The 17,855-nt window shown below is 36.4% G+C and overlaps 1 protein-coding gene across 4 annotated transcripts in view; it reads right to left on the minus strand.

The window, feature by feature from the left end:
- LOC148871257 (uncharacterized) overlaps positions 1-17,855 on the minus strand; it is a 61,864-nt gene that overhangs the window by 29,499 nt on the left and 14,510 nt on the right. For 3 of the 4 annotated variants that reach the window (XM_088970329.1, XM_088970327.1, XM_088970328.1), the window contains 4 exons: positions 17,291-17,401; positions 15,049-15,296; positions 6,204-6,356; positions 5,883-6,039 (listed from right to left, as the gene is read on the minus strand). In XM_088970329.1, coding sequence (XP_088826455.1) covers positions 5,883-6,039; positions 6,204-6,356; positions 15,049-15,296; positions 17,291-17,366 — 634 coding nt within the window. In that variant the 5' untranslated portion in view covers positions 17,367-17,401. Of the gene's footprint in view, positions 1-5,882; positions 6,040-6,203; positions 6,357-6,593; positions 6,730-15,048; positions 15,297-17,290; positions 17,402-17,855 lie in introns of those variants that run through there. The other variant, XM_088970330.1, reaches the window with a different exon arrangement.

Consider the following 17,855-nt stretch of genomic DNA (forward strand, 5'->3'; position numbering starts at 1 on the left):
AGGCAAAGATTTTTGATCAATTTTTTGGTGAATTCTCCTGAAGAGACTTTTTTTCTAACATCAGCTGATGCATCAAATGAAGCCCATAATGCAACTTTTTTGTTTGAGTTGATTAATAAAGTTGTTGAGGAAATAGGGGGAGGAACATGCAGTGCAAGTGGTTACTGATAACCACTCTACTTATGTTGTTGTCGGTGATCTTTTAAGATTGAAGAAGAATAATTTATTTTGGACTCCTTGTGTTGCTCATTGTCTAGACCTTATGTTGGAAGACAATAGAGAATTGAGGTCTACTAAAAGTTGTATTGCCAGGGCAAGACAAGTAACTACTTTTATTTATAGGCATCCTCTTCTTGCACGCAAGAGGGAAAAAACAAATGGAAGAGATCTTGTATGATGTGCAGTTATAAGGTTTGCCACCTCTTTTCTAACTTTACAAAGTTTGTATACTTTCAAGGAGCCCTTGCGTGCTTTATTTGTTGGTGATGTGTGGAAAAAGAGTAAATGAGATAACAAATCAAATGGACTAAGAGTATCAAGCACTGTGCTTTTTGTTGGGTTTTGGAAAAATGTAAGAGTTGGACTAAAAGAAAATTGTGGAGGTTTTACAATTGGTTGATGGTGTTGAGAAACCCGCAATGGGCTATTTTTACTATGCAATGGAGTGACCAAGAGAGAAAATAAAAAAAAAAATTTAGTGGAAAAGAAAGGGAGTATAAGCCCATTTTAGACATTTTTGATAGGTGTTGGATTAATATGATGCAACATCCATTGCACCTTGCTAGTATTTTTCTCAATCCAGCCCTTTATTATAAGGCTAAAGCACAAGATGAAGCATCGATTGGAAAGTTTGAAATGGGCTTTCTAGATTGCATTGAAAGAATGGTCAGTGATATTGAAACTCAAAACAAGATCTCTCATCAATTGGAAGAGTATAAGCACACCTGTAGTGCTTTCTCTTAAGAATTGGCAATTAGGCAACGTGAAACAAAGCAACAAAGTAAAATAACCTCTCTTTTCTTGAAACTTATATTTATATTTTATTCTTGTTATTTTAAATTTATATTGTCTTAATTCTTTTTTTTTCTATTTTGTAGCTGATTGGTGGCATAGCTATGGACATTGCACCCCAGACCTTAGGCGTATTGCATTATGCATATTAGGTCTTACATGCGCTTCTTCTGCTTGTGAGCACAATTGGAGCACTTTTGAGCATGTAATTTCTAAGTAATGGACCTAATGGTTGGTTTTGTGAAAAATTATTTATGAAAGTTAAAATACTTATTTTTATAATTTTTCTTATTTTGTTGTGAATGTAGATTCATACAAAAAAAGAGGAATAGCCTTGACCAAAAGAGGCTCAATGATCTTGTATTTGTTCAATACAACCAATGCCTCCGAGAAAGATTTACAACAAGGAATGCAAATCCAAAGCAAATTGACCCTATCTACTTTGAGGATGTAGATGAAACTAGTGAATGGTTGACTACTTGATTGGGAAAGACCCCTCAAATGACTTGGTCTATGAAGGGTGTGATTTTACATGGACTCAACTTGATGAAGCATTAGGGGCATCTGAAATCCTTTAAGGGTAAAATAGGCCAAGGAGAAGTGGACGTGGACATGGAGATGGAAATGCAAGTGGGTAGAGGTACAGGTGGAGGTGGAGGTGGTCATGGGAGAGGCAAGTCTGGAAGACAAGATAAAGGCAAAAATGTTGTTCAAGAAGAAGAAGACTCGATGTGGGACAAAGATATGGAAGATAATGAAGATAAAGAAGAAGATATTGAAGTTTAAGATGATCATGATGATGATGATGATGATGATAGTGATGATGACGAGGATTAAGATGTTGATTATGGTGCTAATGATGTTGGTGCATTCAATGGAGGTGTTGATGGTTTTTACTTCTTAGACACTCCAATTAATTACAGAATAGAGAGTTTTCTTTAAAGATTGCCTATAACACATTTAAAGTTTTAAACTTCATATTTAATTTTTTGTGGATTTGTGGAAATGAATGATGATTTATACTTCATTATATGTTATTATGCTTTTTTATTTTTTAATGGTTTCATGACTTTCATCTTATTATTTCTTAATTGGCTACTTCCTAGTTCCTACATAAACTACCAAGCATCAACCAAGGTATGTATTTTAATCCTTAAAGGATTGATATTGCATTCTTATGAAATTTTTTATTTTTGTTGTAGTGCTTCTTCCATTTGTTAATGGCAAAATTGATATCTTATTGATTGATTAATTCTTTTAATTTGTTTTCTTATTGTAGGCAAAGTTGTAGAAAAAAGGATACTCAAAGTCAACACTCAATCATCCAAAAGGTATGGTTTTATGAAACTAAATTTTTAAATTATAAGTGTTTTTACTTTTTTAGTGTTGCCATGTTAGACTTGTTACTCTCACTTCACTTGCTTGATTGCTTAATTTTTTGATCAGCCACTTGTTTGATTGCTTATTTCTTTTAATTCAAATGTTCAACTTTTATGTTTTCACATGAAAATTGCACTTACATGAAAGATTTTATTGATTATGCTTAGTGTAATGTGTAGTTAGTAAGTAAATATAACTTACAAAATAGTTTAGGTCCTTTAGGAAGTGTAAAAATCTATAAATTTTATATGTATAGATTCCTTCGCCTAGGCGCCCTATGGTTGCCTAGCCTCGCCTATTCGTCTTGACAACAATGCTAAAATCCCACTTTTGCCCAAATTGATTTTCAAGCTTGTCAGTCCCACAACATCATCAACCAACAACTTCAAATTTCTCATTGTTTCCACATCTACACCCTTATAGAAAAAAAAAATGTATCATCAACAAATTGGAGGTGGGAGACTACCGCTTGATTTCTTCCAGTTCTCCACCCCCAATTCAAACCCTGTAGGTTTACTTTTATCACCAATCTACTTAGAACCTCTACCAGTATAGTGAAAAGAAAAGGGGGCAGTGGATCTCCTTGTCTTAAACCACATTTGGCTAGGAAGAAATCTTTTGCCACTCCATTAATAAGAATTGAGTAATGAACTAAGCTAACACACCCCTTGATCCACTTTCTCCACTTTGGCCCAAACCCGAATTTCTCTAGGGCTTCCAACAACACTTACCAAACCACTAGGTCATAGGCTTTCTCTAAATCCACCTTGCAAACCAGACATTTCTCTCTACTTTTCCTCTCTTTTCACCACGCATTCATTAGCCACCAAAATTTGATCAACAATCTATCTTCCACAAAAGCCCCTTGAAAAGGAGAGATCACCGAGGAAGGACCATTTTCAACCTCTCAGACAAGACCTTTGAGATGATTTTATAAAAAATTCCAATTAGGCTTATTGGCCTATAGTCTTTTGGGGTTTTTGCCCCATTCTTTTTTGGGATCAAGGCAATAAAAGTGGCATTTACCCCAAGGGGGATCCCCCCCCTTTGTGGAAAAATTCATTAAAGAAGAGATTTGTTTTCAAAAAATCCCAAAATTCCTGGTAGAAAGCCCCATTGAATAACCATATGAGCCTAGGGCTTTTGATCTCTCCATCGAGAAAAATGGTTCCTTAATCTCTTCCAATGAAAATCTCCTAACCCTCCACCTTCACACTGTGAATGGTATTTTTCTTTCTTCTGCCATTTTCCAGAGATAATGAGTATTAATTAAGGTAATTAAATTTGGATTTTAAATTTGAAAAATGATAACAATAATAGGATATGCCAAATAATAATCAAGTGGGACGAGTCGGGACGGGTTAAAAGGGTTTGGGAGGGAGTGGGTTTGGGCAATTGGAAGGAAAAGCTAAATGGGTTTGGGATCAAGGGTACCTAAACAGGGCTTAGTCAAGTCAAGCAGCGAGCTCCGCTTTTAGAGTGAAGTGAGCCGCATTGGCCTATTACATTTTTCAGCAGCAAGTATTGGGTGACGCCTACGTGCGCTTGCATTCTAGATTGTGTGGTGCCTATGCACACAGTGAACTGTAATTGTGAAAAGATTGGAAAATCTGGCCAAATAAGGTGATGGTCCTGTAGAGGAGCAACAACAATCTTGTAGGAGGAGGAGGAGCTAATTCGGACAGAATCGAAGCGAGGAAGTTCTGAGTTCATGCCACAATGATCTATATGCAAGGGGGCTGGGCTGGCTGCTCTGTTATATGCATAGTGATGTATAGTGCTGTATCTATATTTTAATACTTAAAAGTTCAAATCTACTTTTAAACCCATGCTCATGCCTCTTCTAGGACCTGCCTAGGGGATGCAGTGCCTAGTTGACTTTGTTAAATTTTTTAAATTGTTATTCTTCCTTCTTTAATCAATATTTGCAGGAAATTGTGGCTAACCTTTTGTGTTTACTTGATAATGTCTGCTTGGACTCTCCTAAGCAGGACAGAAGAGTTTGGTTTCCACATCCCAAATGTGTTTTTTCTTTCTTTTTTTTTTTTTGTTCAATAACTGAAAATCAAATTACAACAGAAAACCACAAACAACCAAATAAGAAGGAAAACAAAAACAAGAGACAGAACTCAGAAACAAAATTACAAATTACAACTGCCCACCCGGCCCAGGGCATCCCCAAACTAGACTTTCCCTACCTACAACCTGCTCTTGCCAAAAAAGTCAGCCAGCCTATTGGAGCTTCTTGGTGTGCACCTGAATGAGGCATTCTTTATTTGGGAGGCACCTAAAGATTGAACTTGCCTTACTGATAAAAAAAAAAGATTGAACTTGCCTTACTAAAGTCCTGACTTTCCAAGGAATCTGAACAGTTGCTTTCTTTATTTGGGTGCAGGTGGACCTTGCCAACAAAGGTAAATCATTTCTTTGATCCTTCTACCTTTTTTATGGCCGAAGAAACGAGGAAGAACTATGTGGAGATGTATAAGAGTAGCTTCAGTTTGGACCATTAGGAAGAAAGAAATTCTAGAACTTTCCTAGAAAAGGAAATAAGTTTGGAAATGGTAAAAGAATGCATTTTAACAAGAGAATCCATTGGTTAAAAACCTTGAATAATTTCTCATTGTTTCTTTCTTTTTTTTTTTTTTGATAGACAGAATAACTTCTCATTGTTCTCCTTTGATGACTTTGGAGGAACTGGATTTAGGTGCAAGAGTTCCCTTAGGAAGGAAAAAGCAGTTATAGATTGGAAGCCCCATCCAGATGCTTTTGTAAAACTTAATTTTGTTGGAAGCAGTCAAGGCAATTCAGGCCCTTAAAGAGTTTGGGGGGGTTATAAGGGATAAGGAAGGACATATCCTTGCCCTTTTCTCAGGACAAGTGGAAAAGGGGAACTCAACTAGAGCTAAACTGTTAGCAGCTTTGCAAGAATTGAAATCGCCAACGAGCTGAACATGGATAATTTGATGACTGAAGGTGATACTACGGTGGTAGTGAGGTAGTTAAGAGATCCAGAACCTATGACTTGGAGCTACAGAAATGAAATTAGAAAATTCAAATGGCTAACAAGAAACATGATTTTGAGAATAAATTGGGTGAGGACTGCTAATGCATTAGTGAATACCTTAGCTAAGCAAGGGGTCAATAGGGATATGTTGTATTGGGCTCATTTGTAAGCTGATTTTGTTATTATTATGAGGGGAGAGGTCACATCTCATGTCTCTCCCAGTGATGTTTGTACAGGATAATATTTTGATTAATAAATCTCATTTTATCTATCAAAAAAAAATCATTTCCATGAAGCTAATTCACAAGTGTTTCTTAATTATGCACAAAACAGAGTTTCCTTCAAGACTTCAACCATAGACTCTTGTTAAAATGGAAAACTTAATCCAAGAACATGATTTCTCATCACAGGTTGCCATTATAAAATGGCAGTAAAAGATACATTTCACAGAAACCACATAAATAACATACATGCACAATTCTACCTTGAGTAGAAGCATGTTCAACATCCTTCTCCATTTTCCCCACACGGTGAATAGCAGCCTTACATTTGTTCAAAGCAGTATCTTCCTTGAAATGTTCATCATGTACAGATTGAAATGCAGTAACTATTTTTTCAGGCATACCTCCAACAGCCAATTTCTGTATTCAGGAAGGCCACACATTAGATACATCAAACTTTCCCAATTGAAAACAAACAAAATAAAGATGTCAATTAAAAATCAAAACAAAATATATGTTGATTAAATGAAAATGCAAAAACAAGTAAATTATAAGAAATCAAATTCAAATGAGAAAATTCTTACTATTCTGACTGAGTGGGCATCCTTCCTCACTATCTTGATGGGATTCGAGCTTTTTCCATTGTTGTCAAATAGAGGAGGGTTTTTACCCAACATTTCATCTTTAAGATTTCGACCACGAGATCCAAAAACTTTCCTTTCTTCCCATATGTCTACCTGGAATTTTGGCCCAACAAATAAGTTTAACTAGCATACAAATCTAATAATGCATTCCATCTTTTAAATTGAAAAGTAAGATTCACAAGCCTAGTACCACGCCTTGCTTAAAGCATGTTTCTGTTTACTGGATAGTAACTAGTAAGGCAAAAGATATCAAATAGAAAAAAGAATATACAATTCATGAATGTACCCACCCCACAACAAAATGGGGTAGCTAAGAGAATGAATTGTCACCTTTTGGAAACTGCTCGATCCCTTATGCACCATGTGAATGTACCCAAACCTTTTTGGAGTGATGTTGCGCTTACATCTTGCTTTCTAATTAACCGGATGCCCACGTCCATCCTTGATGATCATTCTCCTTTCACCACTTTGTTTCCTACCTTGTCTCCGTTTCCCCTTTCTCCTCAGGTTTTTGGGTGTGTTTGTTTTGTTCATAATCTAGGACTAGGAAGGCACAAGTTAGATGTCCGATCCATTAAGTGTATCTTCCTTGGCTATTCCCGGACCCAGAAAGGGTATAAGTGTTATAATCCTAGTTCTCGGCGTTCCTTTGTGTGTGTTGATGTTACTTTCTTTAAGTCCGCTCCGTTTTTCTCGGGGTCAAGTGATGTTTCTTCTTCCCCACCTCCTCCTCTTCCAAATCTAGTTGCGGATCCCATTCCACTTGTTCCAGCTGTGACCAAGTCTTTGCCTCTAGTGCCACCTCCTGTTGAACCGCCACCTATTCGTCAAGTGTATACACATCGCCAACATGTACCGGCTCCTCCAACTCCATCATCGTCGACAGGTCCAGCAATTGTTCCCACACCAGCCCCAACCCCTGTTTCTGAACTTGATCTTCCCATTACCTTGCGGAAAGGTAAACGTAGTTGCACCCTTCATCCTATTCCTAATTATGCTTCTCTCATTCACCTTTCTACTTCCCATCGCTAGTTTATCTCCTTGTTATCCTCTATTGTTGTTCCTACGGATGTCTAGGAAGCTCTTGCCTCTCCAGGGTGGCGCCATGCAATGGAAGAACTCTCTACTCTAGCTCATAATCATACATGGGACCTCATCACACTTCCTCCTGGTAAGCAGGTTGTTGGTTGTAAGTGGGTATACATTGTTAAGTATTTACCTGATGGTAGTGTAGAGCGGTTAAAAGTTAGACTGGTTGCCAAAGGGCACTCCCAAACATATGGTATTGACTACACGGAGACCTTCTCTCCGGTTGCTAAGATTGGTTCAGTTCGTGTTATGATAGCTCTAGCTGCTATGTATGATTGGCCTCTCTTTCAGCTTGACATCAAAAATGCTTTCTTACATGGTGATCTACTTGAGGAAGCCTATATGGAGCAACCACTGGGGCTTGTTGCTCAAGAGGAGGATAGTAAGGTGTGCAGACTAAAGAAGTCCATTTATGGACTTAAAGAGTCTCCCCGTGCGTGGTTTGGTAGGTTCAGTGAGATGGTAAAGAAGTTTGGTATGAAACAGTGCCAAGTTGATCACTCAGTCTTCAGTCATGACCCTCAGGCTGGAAAGGTCCTATTGGTGGTATATGTAGATGATATTGTCAGTACTGGGAATGATAGATTGGGAATTGATAGGTTGAAGATCTTTCTGTAGGAACACTTTCAGACAAAGGACCTTAGTAAACTAAAGTATTTCTTGGGGATAGAAGTAGCAAGGTCTAAGCATGGTATTAATTCGTACTAGAGGAAATATGTTCTTGATTTGTTGGAAGAAACGGGATTGTTAGGCACCAAACCAGCTGAAACACCTATGGAATCAAATACTAAGTTGAGCAATGATATGGGTGAAGAGTTTGAAGATCCTAGAAGGTACAGGCGATTGGTGGGTAAACTAAACTGTCTAACCATTACTAGGCCAGATATTTCATTTGTGGTTAGTGTGGTAAGTCAATTCATGCAGAAACCTTGGATTCCGCATTGGGATGCAAGTCTAAGGATTGTAAGGTATTTAAAGAGGGCTCCTGGTCGTGGCTTGATATATAGAAGTGGAGGAAAACTTGAAATAGAAGGATATACTGATGCTGATTGGGTTGGTTCTATATCTAACAAGAGATCCACTACAGGCTATTATACTTTCCTTGGGGTAATCTGGTGACATGGAAAAGTAAGAAACAGACAATTGTGGCAAGAACCAGTGCAGAGGCTGAATACAGATCTATGGCACATACTACTTGTGAATTAGTGTGGTTGAGAATCTTTTACAGGAGATTGGTATCAAAAAAAAAAAAAATCTTCTACAGGAGATGGGATATCTATTGACACTCCAATGAAGCTCTATTGTGACAATCAGGTTGCAATCCATATCTCTTCAAATCCAGTGTTTCATGACAGAACCAAGCATATAGAAGTTGATTGTCACTTTGTGAGAGAGAAGGTGTTGAGTGGAGTGATAGATACTGCATATGTTAACACAGGAAACCAATGGGCAGACCTGTTCACCAAAGGGTTGAGTCGGGGGAGAGTGGACTACATATGTAACAAGATGGGACTATATAATATATACTCACCAGCTTGAAGGGGAGTGTTAATGTCGATTGTGTAGGGGTATTTTAGTCTTTATATTTATGTTTAAGTTGCTGATGTGTAATGTTCTATTAGTAATTGTGTCCCTTACTTAAGTAGGGACAAAGGAGTCTTTTTGTTCTTGAATAGAAACATATAAATTAAACCCGGCCGACTAGAGAGATGTATTATTCTCTCTTGTTCGAACTAGAATTCTCCTCTATTTTCTTATCTTCTCATCTATTAGATTATAATAGCATATTTCTATTTCCTAGATAGTAACTAGTAAGGCAAAAAGTATCAAATAGAAAAAAGAACATACAATTCACAAACAGGTTTTGTGGCCCAAGCAATAGACTGGAACACACATTCCATCTGTTAAATTGAAAAGTAAGAATCACAAGCCTAGTACCGCTCATTGTTCAAAGCATGTTTCTGTTTCCTAGACAGTAACTAGTAAGGCAAAAAGTATCAAATAGAAAAAAGAATATACAATTCATAAACAGGCTTTGTGGCCCAAGCAATAGACTGGAGAAAAAAAAAAGATATGGAGAAACAACTGGCAAAACAAAAAGGAACCACACCCTGCCAACCCCCATGCTCCATACAAGTTGCATACAATCATCAATAAAGGCATCTCCTTACCAAACAAACTAACCTGAACAACCCCCATCCATCAATCAACTCGTTCCTTGGAAAGAAAAAGAAAGTTAAATTACATCGACCCCCAATGTACATTAGGGGGTCTGACAGTCCCCTGTACTATTCTTTGCAACACTCAGCTACTTATACCTTCTTATCACAACAAATAACCCCTTCCATCACTATTCTGTCAAAGGAGCTAACAGTATTACCCATTTGCATCTCATGTGCATTTTCGGATGTTTTTAAAATCTTAAAATGCCCTTATATTACATTAGAGCAAAATTTTTCTTTTTACCCATTTCATATTACTGAAAGAGATATTTCTAATAAAGATTTTCTAACTAAAGATCTAGACCATTTGACTCATGCTCAAGATCAATCAACTGATATTGAAAATCTGAGTGATGATGTTAATGCGTAATCTAGGCCATAGAAGTGGTATAGTAAATGACATATAAAACTATCAAATTTTCAAAAAATACAAGCCATGTAAATGGTGTAGAAAATTAACCCAAGGATTCAGGCTAACAAAGTGGTCTATTAAGATCAGTGATTCAGTGCACTAACCTCAAACCATCCAAATGATCTACTAAGGTTCAGCAACTCTAGGGCATCGTAAATGTACCAGATCAACACAAAAATATAGGCTATCAAAATGTCTCCTAAGAGCTAAGAATTAATCTAGGCCATCCAAGCGATATACCAAGATTTCAACTACTCTTGGCCATTCAAGCAACGCACCAAATTTTCTATAAAAAAACTGTCAAATAAAATGATATACCAAGCAACACCCAAAAGCCGGGTCATCAAAATGACACCCCACGATCAATCAACTAATCCCAACCATCCAAATGTTGATAGATAGATAAATAATGATGTACAAAGTAACCCAAACATCCAGCCAACTAAACATATATTCCATGGTTAGCAATTTTGATATCAACAGACATTTCACCAAACAGAGATGGGGGAATTTTGAGGATATTTCACTAATTTCTCTGCCCACTCACGAAGATTTACTGAAAAAAAACTCATTTTCTGAGTCAATTCTTGGACGTTAGCTACTAAGCAATTCAGAGGCATCTTGTTAGGAGATTTAGAGAGAAACTTAGGGCAGGTTATGGGTCCTTCAAATGGCTACACTTAACAATGTTAACCTGGGCCCAAGAGCCCCTTTGGAGAACATTCTTCAGTTTGATGGCAGTTGTGTTTGTGTTAGTCAGTCTGTCAAGTCACGGGTCAGGCAAATGATTCTAATAGATCAACCCAATAATTTATTATACAACAAAAACCAAGAACAGCCTCATGTTTGAAAAGAATTTCGAGCATGCTCAAAGTGGTAATCATGTCCATTAGGTGGGCAATAACATTGCAGCAATATTTTGTCAATCGCAGCAATATTTTGTGTTGGTACCCATGGAAATGGAAATGGAAATGTGTCGTGAAAATATCAGGAAATATTTGGACATTTGAAATCACGATTGTTAAAAGAAGTACAATTGCACATTTAAGGCTCAAAAAACCATAGAAAATAATGGTATAAATCATATAACAGAAGATTAAGACACTTACATAGGTACCTTGCTCTCTCTTTTAGCCTTTTAGCCATCTTCTCTACATTATTTGTGTCATTTACTTGCCATTTTGACCTTTGTCTTTATACATTTTTATTGGATTGAGAATCCACTTTTTTTATTTATAGTCATTTGCCTTTTTTATTTTTCTTTTGAAGTATGGTAACTTAATATGTGAATCATAACAAAGTAGTAAGCCAATTATCAAATCACTAAATCCCTATTTGTTCTTTTAGAAAAAAGATTTTCAGAAAACTATGATATTTTTAATGAAATATCAAAAAGTTTCTAATAATATTATAAAACGTAAAACCTTAAATGTATTAGTCTATCAGTGAAATCTGAAACAATGCCAACATATTGGAAAAAGATCAAAGATATTAGGAATAAAAGATTCTTGGAAAATTTCATATCGCCACCTAGAAAAATGGAGAAACTTCACCAAATCTTGCAGATATTGCAAATCATGATCATATACATCCAAAGTATGCACCAAGCTTTCAACTAATTTATCCCATCCAGATGAGGAACCAAATCAATACATCTAGACATTAAAGCAGTCTCCTAAGATTAATAGATCCATCTCAACCACCCAAATAACACCAAGAATTCAATCAGTCTAGGGTGTCCAAATAATGTACCAAATCAACCCAAAAAATCAAGGCCATCAAAGTGATCTCCTGGATAAATTGTTTGGTCTCACCCACCCAAGTGAAGTACCAAATTAAATTAAAGATCTGGCTAGCCAAAGTGGAAGACAAAAATAAATCAATAGATTTGAGCCATCTAAATAACCCCACTGGTGTTGTCATACACTGCCAGTCCCAAGCTTGGATAAAGGAGCGTTGTGATTGTGACAGGTTGGCAGACAGCATTTACAACTTTTGCTGAACTCTTAGCAAACCAGGATTTATGTACCTGATCCCATATGGTTGGAACAAGGCTTAGATGATGATGATGATGATTTGAGTCATCTAAATGGCGTATAAGAGTTTTCCTTTGTAAGAATATATGATGCCTTTCATTAACCAACATCAAACATTACCCAGTCTCCATTTTTTCCTTTAAAAGCATACAAAAGTCATAAGGGAAATTATGTAATTCCACAATTACTTTTAACACAATCACAGAGTTTGAAATTTTACAAAAATACAAGGGGCTAAGTGTCACAAAAAATAAATAAAATAAAATATAGGCAGCTAAGTATCACAACCCCAAAATACAAGGGGATTCCCGATAATTTACCCAAAAATGAAAAGCATAATTGGACCAAAAGCATACTCAACACCCTAATCCCAACCCAAAAGACTATAACTTCCAACACCACTTATTTACAGCATATGTTATTACATGCAGCTTAGGGTTGCATTAGAATTATTGTCCTAATAATGACATTCTCAAATTATATATAAATGCAAGGAACACATTTGAGATGACTGTTTTGTGTACTCTCTTAAATGGACATGTTCATGCCAGACATATATTTAAGTCCAAGACTCCGTAGATTTCTAATTTTTTTTTTTTTTTGTTGATCAGTAACTCAGAAAAAAGAGTAATTCATCAGATATTAAAAGAGGGCAATACAACAAGGAGTTGTGAAAAAAATAGAAAACCTAAAACAATCAAAAACCACCCAAAAGATTACAATAGTGCCCAATACATAAGCTGTCCCTAAACCCCTTGCTTGGCTAGGCCATCTGCCAAACTATTTGCAGACCTTCTAACCCAATTAATTTGAATAATCATATCTTCCAAGAGCCATTTGAAGCATCTGAAATCATTCCTTAGGTGCCAAATCACCCCTCCCCCCTTTTGCAACCATCCCACAACTACTTTCAAGTCAACTTCATTGATCAATCTTCCAATGCCCATTTCATTGCACTTTCAACCCCAAAAACTACTGCTAAGAATTCTGCTATAACTGCATCAACTTGATCAATTGGGCCTGAATACAGTGCATGCATATTACCTTGCTCATCCCTAATTACCCTCAATTCCTGAGAGAGTCGGATGACCCACACTACTGCCATCAAAATTCAACTTCATCTAGCCACTAGTTGGGGGTGACCAATCCACATTGAATTTTTGTCTTCTAGAGGAAGACCCAGCTATTGCTCCCCAAAATCTGAAGAAGCCTTCTACATTAAAGTCCGTTAAGAGTTTCAAGGTCATACCCAAATATGCCACTCTTATGGTTATGAATTGAAAATGGAGCAATGCATGCAATGTTCGCAGGGCCGGTGGGTGAAGGAAACTCAATGAGGGCAGAGTTGATGACTGCACCATGGGATAAAGAAGGCTATGAAAATAGGGGTGGAAATTTTGAAATTGAAGGAGATTCATAAGTGGTAATAAGCTGGCTGTTGAGGAAGGGTAAGGTATTCTGGGTCTACAAGAATGAAATAAAGAAATTCAAGTGGTTCACAATGAATATGCAAGTAACTATACAATGGCTGCAGTCTTCAGCAAATACTTTGGCTGATCATCTTGCAAAACAACCGGATAGTAGAAATAACTTTTTTTAAATTTATTAGGAAAAGAGCAAGCGGGATACAAATGCAGGTGATGATCAATCACCTTAAAGAAGCAAAAAATTACAAAACCTTCCCACCCCCCAAATCCCAAAAAACAAGAAGAAGCCTTCACAAGAGAGCCTTTCCTTACAAAACAAGAGTGAGAAAAATAAAATGGCCAAAACAACAACCTTCCAACCTAAAAGCCATCCAACAGCCAGCGAAAACCTTAACCTCAAGTTTTAGAACCCCTACCACCCCAACTAAAACCACACCTTAAACAAAAGCCTCCCACCTCACTGCCAAAAGAAAACTGATTAATTTTTCTCACCCATTCCACCTCCATAAAAACTTTTCTAGAAAAGTCTTCTACTCCCAAAAAGTGGAAGCCCAGAATTTTGCTAACCTGCACTTCTGTCTCAACAATTTTAACCAGATTCAATATTTTCTTAACTAGCCTCATTTGATCTAAACAGTTGTTCATCCTCTCCCTCCCCTACCTCTGAAATAATGTAATGGGGAAGATTATGAGCTGTATAGTTTCCCTTTGTGATGCACATTCTTACTTTAATTAATTAATGTAAGTTTTCAGTTGCTCATCAAAATAAAATTATATCACTACTAATTTTAGCCCATCAAATATCTAATTTGTAGGACTTTCTCCTTTCATCCTACATTATTTTGTCAGAAACAAATATTTCTAAGATGGCAAAGCTAACTACATTTTTTAATTTTTAATACACAACTAAGGAGTTACACAAAAAGGTTATATACAAGTCTGTGCAACTATTGAGAATTGGAAGCAAGAGTGTTTGCAACCCTTGTCGACCCAGTCGGTCAGTCCAACCTATTTTTTAATGGTTCAAGGAAAATAAATTAATTACATTATACTATTGAGAATTGGAAGCAAGAGACAGATTGCCACAACACAAAGAATGACAGAGAGGGAATCTGGAGGGATTCAGCTTTAAAGAATGAGAGAGAGATCTAGAAGAATCCATTGATCAAGAGAGAGAATACTGGCAGTAGTGGCAGTGGTGGTAGTGTCCCTCCTCTTCCTCCTTCCTCTCAATTAGTTTCTATAAAGGCTCAGATAAAATGATACAGAGGCTAGACCTCGCATTGGTGGAGCCTTGTTCACTAGGCCGCCCTTTTTTAGTTGAACCAGTGAGCTGTCACCCAGTCAGAAAACCAGATTCACCTCCAGGTCAGGTTTTAAAACATTGATGTATTCAGTCATATCCACACCCAAGACTCATTATGCAACTAAGAAATTTTACACACATACAGTAGTCATTTGAAAACTCCAATGGAAGGAAAATAAAATGATCAGAATAACTACAAATGGTACAATTACTCTTGTCCTCTTTATACACAATTATACATTGCAATCCAAAGAAAAATGAATTACACCCCTGCCAATGACAAAAATACTTACCAGCCTAGAAACAGCTTTTTTCCCATAGTCATCACCATTCTCATAAACATCCTTGAGAGCAGCAGGAAGGACTTTCCAGAATTCATTCACAAACTCACTTCCTTTTCTTCTACTATTCTGTAGGATATCGTTTGCCAAATACAGAAAAGAAACACGTTGCTCTTTTTGAGCAGACTTGAAAAATTTATCCCATGTCTCAACAACCTGTTTGGCTTTCTTCCGGTGAAAAATACACCAATGTGATAATGCTGGTGTAATGTTAAGAAAAAGGCATACAACAAAATACACCTTGTGGTGCAGTGTTAAGAAAAATGAATTCAACAAAACGCACCTTGTATCAAAGAGCGATTCAGAAAAAGCAGACATATAATACCTCAAAACTGCTTTATCAAACCCAGGCATTTTGAAAACATGACAATTGTTTAAAGAAAAGTTACTAAAAGGCCACTACCCAATCTTGGTCCCAGCTATCTAGGGGTCTTGGGAGGGGTAGATTAGATATGGTTCTAACCTTTCAACAATAAACAATAAACAACTATACACAAGCAAATAAATAAAAAGCAATAGGTAGCAACAGGCAGCTGAGACATATAATGACTGGAAGATAAATAAATCAAGTTTCACATTTAAATATACTAGGATTGTTGGTTGGGTTATTTGGTGAAGGAGTACAAAATAACTACAAAAAATCTACAATAGCAATATGGTTGAGGACCCAAAAGGTGCCATGTATACCTCTTGCAGGATTCCACTTAGAAACTACCAAGATTCCCAGAAAAGGAAACCAACTAAATAGAAATTTCGAACATAGAAACTCTTATAAAAAGTGGCTGCCTAATAGTTTCCTAAATGATATAGAAAGCTGCTATACTATGCAACTACTAATAGAAACCTTCTAGTTGGCATAAAAGGAAACAATTGTAAAGAAAATGTCAGCTTCCAAAGTTTTCTGTAGCTATTGATTCTTCCTCCTTTCATATGCTTTCGCAATTTTGGAATGCTCAAATTTCTCAGAAACCGTTATTCTGAATCTTCTACCGTTGTGGAGGTTGAACTACATCACCACCCCAAAAGACTCCTGTACTTACACTACTCTAGCTGCTTTCATAGAAGAACCCCCACACTATCCTACAACTACTCCCAAAACATAATTTAAATCAACTGAAAATAGTCTAAATCCTGATTATAAACTCAGGAATTCTATCATAAACAAACTGCAATAGCATACAATGTAATCCTCTAAGTATCCATAGCTTGTTTAACCATTAGTACATCGGAGGCTGGATGAAACCAACATCTCATTCAGTAAATCATAATACTAATTATATCCCTTTGGGAAGGCTTCAATTATCCTAGAAGTACAATAGCACAATACCTTTCTATCTCGAAACTTGGACCTGTAAGAAATGAAATAAGCCCTTTTGAAGCAAGTAAACTTTTCAATGGAAAACTGAGGAAGAACATAGATGTTATATTGACTCAACAAGAGAAAATAGCCATGAGCATTGCCCTTAACAAGATAAAAAAAATACAGATCTTCAGCATTCAATTTTAACCTGCATAAGATGAGAGTAAAAATTCAAAAAACATGTGGACTAAAAATGCATTTTTTTTATCAGTAACGGCAGAATTTATTAAGAATAAGAAACTTTAATTACAAGAGAGGGGGGAGGTAAACTTTCTTAACTCCCCCATTAGAGAAAAACAAAGGATACAAAATTAGAAATGAGCCCAAAAGAAAGATCCCCTATTCACCCCTTGCTTGGCTAACCCATCAGCAAGTGAGTTAGCAGTTGTCTTTACCCAACTGTGTTTCACCTCAATGTCCCTAGTCAGCCACTTAAAGCTTTTTCTTTTCATACTAAAAATGCAATTATATGTGCAATTTATATGCATCTGGAATAAATAGCTCATTTAAAAGTTTAAAATATTAATAAGATATTATGTAGGAAATGGTAAATTATGAAGTGGCTAGAGGAATAAATGCACATGTAAAACAGCAATGATATGTGCAGTAGTTTTTTTTATTTGTGGTTAACCAGTAACTTCCATTTCCTCAGTTCCACTACCAGCATATTAAATTTTAGAGAATGATTTCTTCATCAATATCTAACTACATCAGAGTTGGAATTTTACTCTAATTAAAGAGAACATCCACAAATGGAACTAACAACTCTCGTAAAGTCCACTGTGGCTCTAAATAACAAAAAAAAAAAAAAATCTTGCTATGAATAAAGGATACTTTCAATGCTTTGTTGTGAATTGTTGAGTTTAGAAAGCTTCTCAGTCAATATCTGTCCATCAAATGCGTCATTCATCCTGCCTTGCGGGAAGTCTTCATGCAAAGCAATGGCTGTTGCAACATTGTTAATTGGAAACACATTAGTGTCCAGGATCTATAGAAACAATTCTGAAATTAAATGGAAAACCAGACATCAAAATTTTGTATTCAAACCATCAAACACAATGTAACTACTGATATACAAAAAAACATAGTCCAAGACCTGAAGAACACAATCTCTTGTTCAAATGGTAAAAACATTATAAAAATATGATATCCAAAGATCAAAGGTGGGGAAGGAGGAACTCTCAAACTCCCCTATGAGAAAATTGATGGCTGCAAAGATAACTTGGTAAGGAAAAGATTCCCAAGGAGCAAATATGGTGTGAATTTAAGGTGCAAGATCCCATCATAAAGGGTGTTAAAGTAGTTTTATTGTTTTTCCTATTGTTTCTACTATTGCTTGTCAACTGTTAGTGTCAACAGTTGACCAGTATTGTTAACAATCAACCAGTTGTAACTTTTT

This window comes from Nelumbo lutea, chromosome 2 (assembly GCF_056320005.1).
Source record: "Nelumbo lutea isolate HS-2025 chromosome 2, American lotus-T2T, whole genome shotgun sequence".
Classification (NCBI taxonomy): domain Eukaryota; kingdom Viridiplantae; phylum Streptophyta; class Magnoliopsida; order Proteales; family Nelumbonaceae; genus Nelumbo; species Nelumbo lutea.